Source organism: Macrotis lagotis, chromosome 2 (assembly GCF_037893015.1).
Source record: "Macrotis lagotis isolate mMagLag1 chromosome 2, bilby.v1.9.chrom.fasta, whole genome shotgun sequence".
NCBI classification, from domain to species: domain Eukaryota; kingdom Metazoa; phylum Chordata; class Mammalia; order Peramelemorphia; family Peramelidae; genus Macrotis; species Macrotis lagotis.
Window position 1 is genome coordinate 255,159,994 of NC_133659.1, and position 13,006 is coordinate 255,172,999.

The 13,006-nt window shown below is 38.6% G+C and overlaps 1 protein-coding gene across 1 annotated transcript; it reads left to right on the top strand.

The window, feature by feature from the left end:
• The first annotated feature begins 1,302 nt into the window (after nt 1-1,302).
• Nucleotides 1,303-6,543, top strand: LOC141514783 (keratin, type II cytoskeletal 6A-like). Its single transcript, XM_074225865.1, has 9 exons — nt 1,303-1,913; nt 3,141-3,355; nt 3,713-3,773; nt 3,905-4,000; nt 4,239-4,403; nt 4,651-4,776; nt 5,144-5,364; nt 5,559-5,593; nt 5,700-6,543. The coding sequence occupies exons 1-9, from the start codon at nt 1,392-1,394 to the stop codon at nt 5,939-5,941; spliced, it is 1,683 nt and encodes a 560-aa protein (XP_074081966.1). The 5' UTR covers nt 1,303-1,391; the 3' UTR covers nt 5,942-6,543.
• The last annotated feature ends 6,463 nt before the right edge of the window (nt 6,544-13,006 follow it).

The following is a 13,006-nucleotide window of genomic DNA, read 5'->3' on the forward strand; positions in this document are numbered from 1 at the left end:
CTGCCCAAAACACTGCCCTGAGCAGCTCTGCTGGGATTTGAGTTTGCAAGTAAGATCAGAAATATGTATTTGATATATGCCTCTAAAATCACTCTTACTTGTTAGAACATATACCTATGACTCATAGCTGAATACCCTTTTGCTGCTCCACTAGAAGCCTTGTTATCTGATTCTGAAGATATCACCCACTCCACTAGAAGTTTCTTTAACGATGTGTTGCTCCATTAATACATTTTGTGTTCTCCTCATCATGCTATCTGCAGTTAGGCAATCCAAGGAAGAAGAAAGTGGAGATGAAAATGTCCTATGATAGTTTAGCAGAAAAGCTAAGGTAGGGAGTTAAGTGGGAAGAACAATGGACAATGTCCTCTCCATCTAATGGAACAACTCAGGAACAGTCATAGGCACCAGAGATACTCTGACAAAATGAATGAAAAACACAAGAAGGAAAACTTAAAGGGTTCTCATTCTACTGGAGAAAGATACATCTTAGAATTATTGTTGATCTATCTCACCCTCAGTTGTTATCTATGACAATCTATGGCATATCATTCCAATAAAATGTTAAGGCAGAATGTATTGCACATGATAATGCTTAATAAATAGTTGCTGAACCGAAGCCCCTTACTTCAAATGCCAGTGTGGTGGGTAGAGATTCTGCCTTTTCTCTCAGAAAAGTTCTCCAAAGACCCTGCTGCCAGTGGGTAGGGGCACCATTGAGCTCCTTTGATGACAGATATCATCAGATTATGCCCCCCCCCAAAGAAAATCACTAGGATGTTATGAAGAAGTTATAGGAACAAATGAGACTGTGGCTTTCTTAGCCTCCTTAGAAACACAAACACATTCATACCACACACACACACACACACACACACACACACACACACAAACACACCATTGAGTAAATGCTTAACTGCCTTATGGCAAAGTCCTACAGAGGGTGGTGCTGGTAGAGGGAGAGACTTGGGGGGACATATCTGAGTAAGCAAAGCACAATTACCACACATCAGCTCCTTGGCTCCTTGTCTCCTTTGTTTAGAAACATGACTCTTAGATGACTTCAGTGAATTTGCATACTACCTTCATTGTCTAGGGATCAAGTTAAGTTTGGAAGGCTAGAGTATTTCACTATGACTAACGGAAGTTAAAAAAGCAACCTTGGTCTTTCATACCTTTTCCAGCAAGGTGGGAATGATCTCACTATTTGTAAAGCCCAACCCTTCCCCACCTGCAAGCTCATCTTCATACATTGGACCCAACCCTAGTTTTCTCCATATATAAAACCATTGCTAGGACCTCAGTCTCACACAGTCCTTCTCTTCCTCTCTTGTCCTCTTTAGCTTTAACTTTCTCTCTTCAGCCTCCTCATTTTTGAGCAAAATCAAACCATGATGTCTTCTCAGTCTACAGTCAGGATTCAAAGAAGTGGCCGGAGTGGCTTCAGTGCTAACTCTGCCATCACCCCTGGCATCAACCGGTCAGGTTTCAGCTCTGTATCTGTTTGCCGTTCTGGGGGCAGTGGTGGCTTTGGAAGGTCTTGTGGAGTCTCTGGGGGAGCTGGTTTCGGCAGCAGGAGCCTTTACAATCTAGGGAGGTCCAAAAAGATCTCCATCGCAGGGAGCAGCTGTGGTTTCCAGAGTGGATATGGCGGAAGAATAGGAGGTGGATTTGGTTTCAGCAGTGGAGGCAGTGGTGGCTTCGGATTTGGTGGTGGAGCTGGCTTTGGTGGTGGCTATGGAGGAGCTGGGTTTCCTGTCTGCCCCCCTGGTGGCATCCAAGAAGTCACTATCAATCAGAGTCTCCTGGCTCCCCTCAACCTCCAAATTGACCCCACCATCCAGAGGGTGAAGTCTGAAGAGCGGGAACAGATCAAGACCCTCAACAACAAGTTTGCTTCCTTCATTGACAAGGTAAAATACTATGATATGCCTACTACCAGATATTTCAGAGTCCCCTAAAAAATCAGTGTTTATCTCTTTGTGCTTAACTTGTAGTCAGAGAGGGATTTGGGAATAAAAGAGAAGAGAGACTCAAATTCTCTCTTTATTGAGAAAAATTGTCAAATTGATGATCATTTGATGATTACTGAAAGGGATAATAACATGCCTAAGTTGTTTAATTTCTTAGAAACTTTTCCTCTTCTCCATGAATGGGGAGACTTCTCAGCTATCAATAACCCTAGGGCATATGAGGTAAACAAGTTAAAATACAGGTTGTTCTTTCATTGCTGAAATATGTAAGGGAATGATGAGAAATTTTTGTCAGCCAATAATAGTTGAGCTCCTGTGAATAGTAAGGTAACATGGTACAGAGGGAATTCTAACCAGTTGGGAACGATAATGGAGTCCCCATGGCATAGTATGGGAGCACGATACAGGGAAAATTCTATCCCATTGAAAAGACCAACATTTGAATCCATGTTCTATTATACAACCTGTATGATTTTAAGCAAATTACCATTTCTGAGTCTCAGGATTCTCAGTTGTAAAAGGAGGGGATTGTACATGTTGACCTCTAAGATCACTTTCATTTTTAAGACTATGATTCTTGCATCCTATTTTAGGAAGACTCAAGTATAACAAAAGATATGTTTGGTTTACTCAAGAATCATCATGATAGGAAAGGCAATGAATTCTAGGGCACTTTAAAAATATGTGTGGATTAAAAATAACTATTGCTTTTCAGAGGCTTTAAAGGGTTATGTATAAAAGATTCCTGTACTGGGTAGGAGGTGGGACTACATGTCCTCTAAAGTCCAACAATAAGATTCTAGAACCCATTTTGTACTCTAAAGTGAATAAATTGTCTCCTTAAATTCAATTACAACTTTTTAAAAAACAAACTAACTAAAGTGATGATATAAAGGAGATTTAGAAGAGGGAAGCTTTTATTTAAATCTGCTGATAGGGATAATGATTGAGCAGTCCCCAAAAGGAAAATGAGGAGTTATCAGTATAATTTGAGTCAAGAATTGCCATGGTCAAAACCTCACTTCACAACATGACAATATCAGGATTTGCTGCCCTGCTAGCAGTCGGAGCAGGTCATGCCATAATTTGATGAATTATTGTCTTTTTCCACTGACTACCACCATCTCAGGATGCTTTATGGGACTGACTTTCTCTTCTGTTCTCTAGGTGCGATTTCTTGAACAACAAAACAAGGTTTTGGAGACAAAATGGAGACTGCTCCAGGAACAGGGCACCAAGACTGTGAAGCAAAATTTGGAGCCAATGTTTGAGTCCTATATTAGCCAACTCAGGGGGCAACTGGACAGAATCACACGTGAGAAAGGTTCTCTGGATTCAGAGCTGAGAAACATGCAAGATCAAGTGGAGGACTTCAAGAACAAGTAAGTGAGAGGAAATGAAAGGACTATATTTGCCAAAAAAAAAAGTGTGAGACTCAGTTCCCTAAAGGATGAAGAACAGAAAAATGGGGAAAATTTACAAAAGATTCAAAGAGGAAATATCATCCCTAGGAGGACAGAATGGGTGGGGGTGGAGTAGAAAAGAAGTTCAGAGATCACAACTCCATCTCCTAAATTTCCAAGTATGCCCTCTATTAGTTCACCTCTCCATAGCAATGAAGGAGATTCTTGATCCACATGGGAATAGTCCATTTTGTGGGTGACGTGAGATTTCAGCTTGGTTTTCCCCTGCTCTGTTGGCCATTGGCTCAACTATCTTTCCTTTCTACTTCTATCCAGGTTCGAAGATGAAATCAACAAGCGCACAGCAGCAGAGAATGAATTTGTGACACTAAAGAAGGTGAGTTGATTGAATCTTAGGAACATGCTGCAGAAAGAGGAAGTCTGTGCCCAAGTAAGCATTCTGGATTTGGTTGTAGGAGAAAGGAGCTTTCATTGACTGATTTCTTCCTGCATGCTTTCCCCATTCAGGATGTGGATGCTGCCTATATGAATAAGGTTGAACTGGAAGCCAATGTAGACACCCTCCTAGATGAAATCAACTTCTTAAAGGCCATCTATGAAGCAGTAAGAATTCTTTCTTATTTCACCAACAAAAAATGCTTTTTTAAAAGGGACAGATGCCAAAAGAAATATGCTAACTATTCAATAAGTAAAACTTTAAGCCTGATGTCTCAGATCCATTAGACCCTGAAATATTATCTAATGAAAGCTTGGGCTAGAGCACCTGTTGGGGAATTCCCAAATCTCCTGGGAATACTTCCCTGAAGTACAGGTGGTATAACTGACTGTCTCTGTCCTTCAGGAGCTGTCTCAGATGCAGACCCACATCTCTGACACCTCTGTTGTTCTGTCCATGGACAACAACCGCTCTCTGGACCTGAACAGCATCATTGAGGAAGTCAAAGCTCAGTATGAAGAGATTGCCCAGAGAAGCAGAACTGAGGCTGAGTCCTGGTACCAGACCAAGGTGAGATAAGGGTGGTGGTAACTGGGATGTTCATAATCTTCATCATAACCTACCAGAGTGTTGAGGGAATAGAACCTTGGGACATGAAAAGTCACTCCCCCTGACAGTTGACTTATGAAGGATAAGTTAAAGTGTACTAGTGAGCACTTAGAGAGAATCCCATGAGGAAATATTGAGACAATTTGGGAAACATTTCAGTATGATACTGATGTTGTCACTCTCCTTTTCTTTTTTTCTGTCACATAAGTATGAGGAACTGCAGATCTCAGCTGGCCGCCATGGGGATGACCTCCGCAATACTAAGCATGAGATTTCTGAAATAAACCGAATGATCCAGAGGCTGAGAACAGAGATTGACAATGTCAAGAAACAGGTAGGTTATAACCATTTCCTGGGCCAAGATTGCACTTCCTTTCCAGACATCTTCAACACTACACCATAATAACTCAGCTCATGTACCATTGTAGGAACTGCTAAGATCTTTCCTTATACCAAATCTACCCACATGAAGCAATTAATAAGCTTCTTTATTCTGTCCTTACTATAATCTGGCCCATCTCCCACCAGTTGCCATTCATTTGATAAGACTTAACACTGGAACAGCATTAATTTGAGGCTTGCTGATGGAAGAGAAAAGGATTTGAGTTCCAGTTATTTTCCTAATTTTTTTTTTTTTTGCCGTAAGTCTCCATCCCAGTAGAAAGGAAGAAAATGTGAGATTATTTTCTTTTTCCCTGTAGTGTGCTAACCTGCAGAATGCCATTGCTGAAGCTGAGCAGAAGGGTGAGATGGCCCTCAAGGATGCCAGGACCAAATTAGAGGAGCTGGAAGCTGCTCTTCAGAGGGCCAAACAGGACATGGCCCGGCAGCTACGTGAATACCAGGAGCTGCTGAATGTCAAGCTGGCCTTGGACATTGAGATTGCCACCTACAGGAAGCTGCTGGAGGGAGAGGAGTGCAGGTGACTAGGGGTCTGTGTGGTGGGTCACCTCAGGTATCCAGTCACTGAGCAGAACCTCAGAAACTGTGAGCTCATTTTGAGAAAATACAAAGTGAATTGTTACTCTTTGGGCCACCAGAGAAACTTCTGAGATCATCCCACTTTGTCACAAGTTTAGTATTTTGAGATACACTCTTTTGTTTCCTCCCATACAGAATGACTGGAGAGGGTGTTGGACCAGTCAACATCTGTAAGTATCTTTGATTGTTCTCTTCACTTTTGTTTTTATTTCTTCATAGTTTTCTGACTTAGTGGGGTCTCAATGTGTATTTCTTTCCATTTCCTTCCTTTTACAGCTGTCGTGAACTCCACAGTCTCCAGTGGGTATGGCAGTGGAAGTGGCATGAGCAGTGGTTTTGGTCTAGGTGGAGGAAGCGGTTATTCCTATGGCAGCAGTGGTAGCTACAATGTCGGAGGAGGACTCAGCGTAGGAGGAGGCTTCAGTACTGGCAGTGGAAGAGGCTCTCTAGGGGGCAGCAGCACCAGCGTAAAGTACACCACGACCACATCTTCCACTAAGAAGAGCTACAAGCACTAACACACATCTACCAGATCTTTGGCTCCAGAATGCTTCCTGTTCCTAACCCTTAGCATCAAGGCTGCTATCCTTTTGAGCTGCTGCAGATGTTGGGGCTGATTTCTAGACACCCCTACCCCAACCTTTGATCCTCTTTTGCACCCAGGATTGGGTCTAAAATTTGAATCGCCACATATTCACCAACTGGATTATATACATTATATACATCAAGTATGACCTTCTAGCCATAAAATTGTTGAGAATATCAATGAGCAGGGTCACACAAGTTTTATCTGACCCTCCTGCCAAGTTATCAGATTGTCCACCTATTTTCTCTAAGGTCCTTGGTCTGAGACCTTGGAAGAAAATACCATATCCTTTTTAAGAACAGACAGTCACTTTGGATCTGAAAGAATCACTTGGTCACCTTCAGCGGGCTATCTGGGGTTGTACGCCTATTGAATCTCTATGTGCTAAAAAGACAAGGCATTGGTGTTTTCTTGCCAGTCCCTGGAAACAAAAGTGACAAAAGCAGATAGAATATAGAAACTGTATCCCTGTGGCATTTTTCTTTGGTCTCTTCCATCTCTTACTCTTGTCTAATAAAGCAGATTTATAATATATACTGATATTGTCTGACTTTGTCTTTATGCTATATTGGTAGTTGTCAAAGTTTTCTTAATCCTCTAACCTTCCTCTCACACAGAGAAGATTCTAGTCCAGAAATTCTAGTTCTCAAAGATCCATGGACAGATTGCAGGGGACCTTGAATTTGATTTTTAAAATATTTTATAACTGTATTTCAATAAAATTGGCTTCCTTAGTAACCTTATATATTTAAAACTTATTCATCTGAAAAACAATATTCTGAGGAGGGTTTACCAGACTGACATACCAAAAAAAGAGGTTATGAACCCCCTGCTCAAAAATAACTTTCCATCAGTTATTACCAGCATAGAGCTAATGGACTTTGCCATTGACATAGAGGGATTAAACTTCTTCTACATTTACATACAACAAGAAACATTCAAGAATGACTGCCCTCCCTTACAGTTTGCCTCACATGGAAGATATGAGCCACCATGCAGCACAACTGCTGTCTCTAGACTTCCTATTTCAGATTGCTGTGACCATGGTGCCCAGGTGTGAGTAACTTTCACTAAAAATGAAAGGGGTGATCATTCCACTAACCCTTCTAAGAGGGGACAATACTTCGACCTTTTCTTCCCCTTGGACTTCTTGCCCCTAGGATTTATTTTCTTTTAGGTTTTTCCCCAGAGTTGTGGTTTTATTGGAATAGAGAACTCCCAGGGAAGAAACCCTCTTTATCAAGCACTGAGTTAAGTGAAATTACTTTTCATTCTTTGCAGGTTTCCCAACACTCTTTTTTCTCTAAAATTCTCTTCGACATGGAGTACAGGTTACCACAAAATGTCAAGTATGAAAGGAATCTCAAAGCTATCAATTCCAAATTTAATGCCAATATCATTTCCAATTCCAATTCACATGGACAAGAATTCCCTCTATGGTATGTCTGACAAGTTAGTTTTCCTACCTTTGTTAAAGACCTTTAGAATGGAGAAATCAATTTGGCTCCATGGGAAAAAAAATATTAGTTTTGGAGTCAGAGAACCTGCATTTGAACCTCAACTTTGCTACCAAATTCATGTGACCTTCAGTTTCCTCATCTGCAAAATGAGAGTGTTAGATTCTATGATTTCTAAGGTGCCATGTAAGGTCTAAATTTCTGGTTTTATTACCTTATAAGATAGTTAATTCCACTTTGAGAACAAATGACTTCACCTCTGTTTCCACATGTGCTTAAAATAAACAATTTCCTATACTAGAATGAACTCTGAATTTGAAGTTTTAAGACTTGAATTCACATCCTAATTCTTCCATTTACTAGCTGTGATCCTGGGCAAAACACAACAGTTTTTTTCCCTTCTAATCTCAACTCATTTTCTTCTTTCCCCAGGGTTAAAGGATTTTTTAACAGCATCTCTGCCTTGTCTCTGCCTTTAGTAACAAAACCAACTCTCAGATAATTTTATAGGTTCACTACCATCTACTTCCGAAACATTGAAACTCAGATCTCCCACTCACATAATTAAGATCAGTCTTCAAGAGCTAAAAGATATAGAAAGAAGGGGCTTAATCATCCTGATCTTATCTTGAAGTTTGCTGCCACAGTCACAAGTTTGCTATTTATATCTCTGATTTCTTCCCCCAGGAATGAATTTAATAGAAGTTCACAATTTCATATACAATGCTCTTTCTTGTTTTCCTTCATTTATTGAAATGTTCATGTTTATAAATTTTTAAGTTTATAAAAAAGAAAATTTTTAAATAAAAAAATCCTAATGTATTTCCAAGGAATACTGTTCAATTCACTATATTTGGAATCTAGGAATGTGTTCCACTTTAACTCCCATCTGTATTAGGGAGTTATGGTTGAGAAAGAGATTTAGGTTTAAAAGACAATGATAAAATGGAAAGAGTTCACCAGCTGGACTTGGAAACAGAAGACCCAGTTAAACTCTATGACTGCCAAGCTCCCTTCTAACTTTCAATCCAATAATTCAATGACCTCTTCCATATTGTTTTGGTTGTAGTTGATGATATAGAGAAGAAAAGTTTGAGATGAATTTTTCTCAACTTCTCCCTTCCTTAGTTTGCCCTCTTGTGGAGCTTCCAGTGCAGAGGAATGCCAAAAGCTGAGAATTATGAAAAGGGTATATCACCTAACAGGATCACCTGCCTTGAGTCAAGAAGAGTTCATTATAACATTAATAAATGATGTCATTACCCTCCTTGGGCAAGTACAGCCAGCAATTCAGTTTTCATTGAACCTTCAGTCACACTTTATGAAGTATCTATGTTGTTTATAAGGCATTATTTTGGAATTTGGGGACAAAGGGTCTTTGGTCACAGGAAAAGAAGGTTAAGTATCTTAACTCTTCTCTGGTATGGCATAATCTCTCCTCTCTTCCTCTGTATAGGTCACTTCTGCTTCTGGCAAATCCTTCATTTTAAACTATTTTTTACTTTATTTTTCTACTTTACTTTTTTTACTTTTGTAGGGAGCCTTTCCTGACTATCCTGTTCAGCTCTACACTCCCCACTTCAACTCCTTCCCAATGTTCAGTGACCTTTGCTTAGTCCAGAGGATGGAAACTTGATTAATTGAGTTTGGCATATATATACACACTAACTCCAAAAGGATATAATTTTAAAGTGCAGATAATTATTTTGAAACCTTTGACAGTTATTCAAACTATTTTATTCAGAGAGTTAATAAATACTTCTCTACATGTCCTGAAAGTCACTTGGTCAGCAAAATGATATGAGGCTTTCTGTGTGTAAAGCCCAGTACTGAACAATAGAGGAAAAATCAGAAGGTGCTAAGTATTCAACAAATACATGTTGAATTGAGTCTAGTAACAGTCTCTGCCCTTGGAAGAGTCTCAATTTAATGAAGAAGGTAAAATATTCAGGTTATGACTCAGAGCAAGTGCAAAAGCATGGAAAACTCTAAGTACAACTGGAAAAAGAGTTAATGAAAAGAATTCAGAATGAATGAAAGAATCAGAGGCAATTAGAATTGGGTGGAGTTAAGCAGGAAACACTACCTGGAAGAGGATGGAAATTCTTTTAATTGAACAGCTCCTCTCCTCTGCTTTATTCTACTCTGCTCTGATCTTCTCTCCTCCAATAAAGCACTGTTCTTTCATTCAAGTCAAGTTGCTCTTGAGATAGTGTCATTAGTTGTTTTATTACTTTTCAGTCTTGTTTTTACTAGGGACTTTATCCTCAAGTCTATTCAAATGAAAATTTGATAAACAGGTCTGGATTTTTGAACTGTTCTTCAAATTAATCAATTGGGTAATTTTTCAATGAGGCCAACAAGTGGTCATTCCAGAAAGAACAAGTTGAGATCTTCCTGTCTCAGGAACTAAAAAAAAAAGTATCCTCTCACCATATCTCCCCTATTTCCCTGTCTCACAGATACTTCAAACTGGGAAATTTTTCTTATTTTCTAACTTGAATTTCTCTTGAGGAAGATATATCCATTTCCTGGTAGGAATGAACAAGAAAAGCTCAGAGGGTTAGCCTTTATATAGACTTGAAGGTGCTTGCTTATTCATTTATTCTTCCCTGTCTTTCATCATCCCTACCTCCCACATCCAAACCTTCTCTAAATCTATTCAATCTATTTCTTTCCATTTTGCACATGGTGTCTCTTTCTCAATCCTTTTGTTATATTCTTTGCCACTTCTGGATCTCCATCAAATTTTCCAAGCCTTGCTTAACAAACTCATGATCAAGGGTAGACCAAAAAAGACCTTTAAAAGGAATTTTCCTTTGAACATATAACAAGACAATTAGGCGATTTCCCAAAGGAACAATAGCACTAATAACACTCAGGCAGGACATGTGAAAATAGAATGCTTTACATTTTTTTTCCAAGTTGGGAGGGAACAGTAATATTCTATTCCTTCAGATCCCCTGCTTCAGGTTCTATCTTGCTCTTTGTAGAGATGATTGCTCTCCATTCTAGAGACATCTTTTGCTAAAAGTAATTCATGTTACTAGGGGATTGCATTTATGGCTTCTGAGATCTTTTCCACTTCTTCTGATAGTCTATAATTTTTGGCTACTCTTTAAAAATGTTTATAAATGAAATCATTCTTTAAATTCATTAGAAGAGTTAGCTAACCAGGGAAATTCTTGGGCTAGTCCCTTTGTAAAAAGAAGAATCAGATTCTAAATTATCATTGAAGCTTATGTCAATTCAATAAATCTCTAAGGACTTATCAAAACCAAAACTAAAACAATATTAGCCCACAGGGAGCTTAAAGGAGTTTGGATGTATTTGTTTCTATCAAACAAGGCACAAGTATTTGCAGATCCTGAACAAGAATTTCTTTTGTGACCCTGCTGACAAAAATATTCTCAGTTTTCCCCATATTACCATCATCATTGTTATTGTCTTGGCCATTGTCAGATAGTCATGGTCATCATCATTATCATCATCATCATTATTCCCCAAACTTATTGATTCTACTCTGGTCTGAGACTTTGTTTTTTAAAAAGGTTTTGTTTATTTTGAGTTTTAAAATCTTTCCCCCAATCTTGTTTCCCTCCAAGGCAGTTTTTGTGGGAAATCTGGGACACTAATACATTGTTGGTGGAGCTGTGAACTCATCAAACCTTTCTGGAGAGCAATTTGGAATTATACCCAAAAGACAGCAAAGATGTGCATACCCTTTGATCCAGCAATACCACTACTGAGTCTATACCCTAAAGAGATTATGAAAAAGGGTAAAAACATCATCTGTACAGAAATGTTCACAACAGTTCTATTTGTGGTGGTAAAGAAATGGAAACTGAGGAAATGTCCACCAATTGGGGAATGGCTTAACAAACTGTGGTATATATGTGTGTGATGGAATATTGTTGTTCTATTAGAAACCAGGAGGGATGGGAATTCAGGGAAGCCTGGAGGGATTTACAAGAACTGATGCTAAGCAAAATGAGCAGAACCAGAAGAACATTGTATACCCTAACAGCAACATGGGAGTGATGATCAACTTTAATGAACTTGCTCTTACCACCAGGGCAATAATCAGGCACAATTTTGGGATATCTGTGATGGAGAATGCCATCTGTATCCTGAGAAATAATTGAGGAGTTTAAACAAAGACCAAAGACTTTCTATGTACCTTTAATTTAAAAAAAAAAGTCTTATTATGTAATTCTGCTATATCATACTACATATTTCTTTCTTAAGGATATGATTTCTATCACATTCAACTTAGATCAATGCATACTATGAGAAAGATGTAAAGACACCCAATACCAAGATCAAAATGGATACAGGATCTAGGCATAAAAAACAATATTATAAGCAAACTAGAAGAACAAGGAATAGTTTACCTCTCAGATCTATGGAAAGGGAAGCAATTTATGACCAAGGAAGAGATAGAGAACACCACTAAAAATAAACTAGAAAATTTTGATTACATTAAATTAAAAAGCTTTTGCACAGACAAAATCACTGTAACCAAGATCAAAAGAAGTGTAGTAAATTGGGAAACAATTTTTATGACTAGTGTTTCTGACAAAGGATTCATCTCTAAAATATTCAGAGAACTGAGTCAAATTTTTTAAAAAAAGACAAGTCATTTTCAATTGACAAATGGTCAAAGGATACGCAAAGGCAATTTACAAATGAGGAAATCAAAGTGATCCATAATCATTTGAAAAATTGCTCTAAATCACCAATTATTAGAGAAATGCAAATTAGAACATCTCTGAGGTACCACCTCACACATCTCAGACTGGCCAATATGACCAGAAAGGACAATGGTCTATGACTTTGAACTGGAAATGTATCAGTGCAAGAGAGTCAGAGCTTCCTCAAGTCATAGCCCTGTCTGATATCCAACAATATTAGGAAAATGAAAAAACTCAACTATGCTTGATATTCAATCCCCAGAAGAGTCACCAATGAAATACTGTTTAGAAAGATTCAAATGAATCCATTTTTAATTTTTCAGCTGACTGTTCCTTGTGTCAGCACCACTTTACTTGGTCAAATAAGTCTTGTTTTTTCAATGAACAAATGTCTTGATTTTTTCACTTTGAGGATTTTCCTTGGCAAACTCAACAATTCAGCATCCTTCTGTCCTGGCATACACACCTTCTTGCTATGAAGGTAATAAGGAAGCACTTCTAGAACCTAAAAAAAGAATCACATCACATGTTCACAAAAACCAAAATGAAACAAGGCACCAGATCTCTGTATTCAGATGGTGGATCTTTTGCTCCTGATTTTGCTGCATATTAATTATCTCAAGGTCTCTGGGCAAATCTGCTATAACAAACAAGAGAATTTAGCTTAGATCTGGAAAACTCCATTCTAAATCTTAATCTTTGATCCAATACTAAACTCTCACTCTCACTCTTTTCCAGTCACTCATGCAATCTTGACTATATTCAATTGCTTCTAATTGTTTTGTGTATGGGATCTATGTTTGTCTCCAAAGTTATTTAGCAACTTGAAAGTCAAGGACTGAAGCA

Bases quoted from the DNA above. Each gene is read 5' to 3' on its own strand.
- LOC141514783 (XM_074225865.1), top strand. From the start codon at position 1,392: ATGATGTCTTCTCAGTCTACAGTCAGGATTCAAAGAAGTGGCCGGAGT. The intron at 4,404-4,650 runs GTGAGATAAGGG...CTGTCACATAAG, and splicing joins AGTCCTGGTACCAGACCAAG to TATGAGGAACTGCAGATCTC. The intron at 5,594-5,699 runs GTAAGTATCTTT...TTCCTTTTACAG, and splicing joins TGTTGGACCAGTCAACATCT to CTGTCGTGAACTCCACAGTC.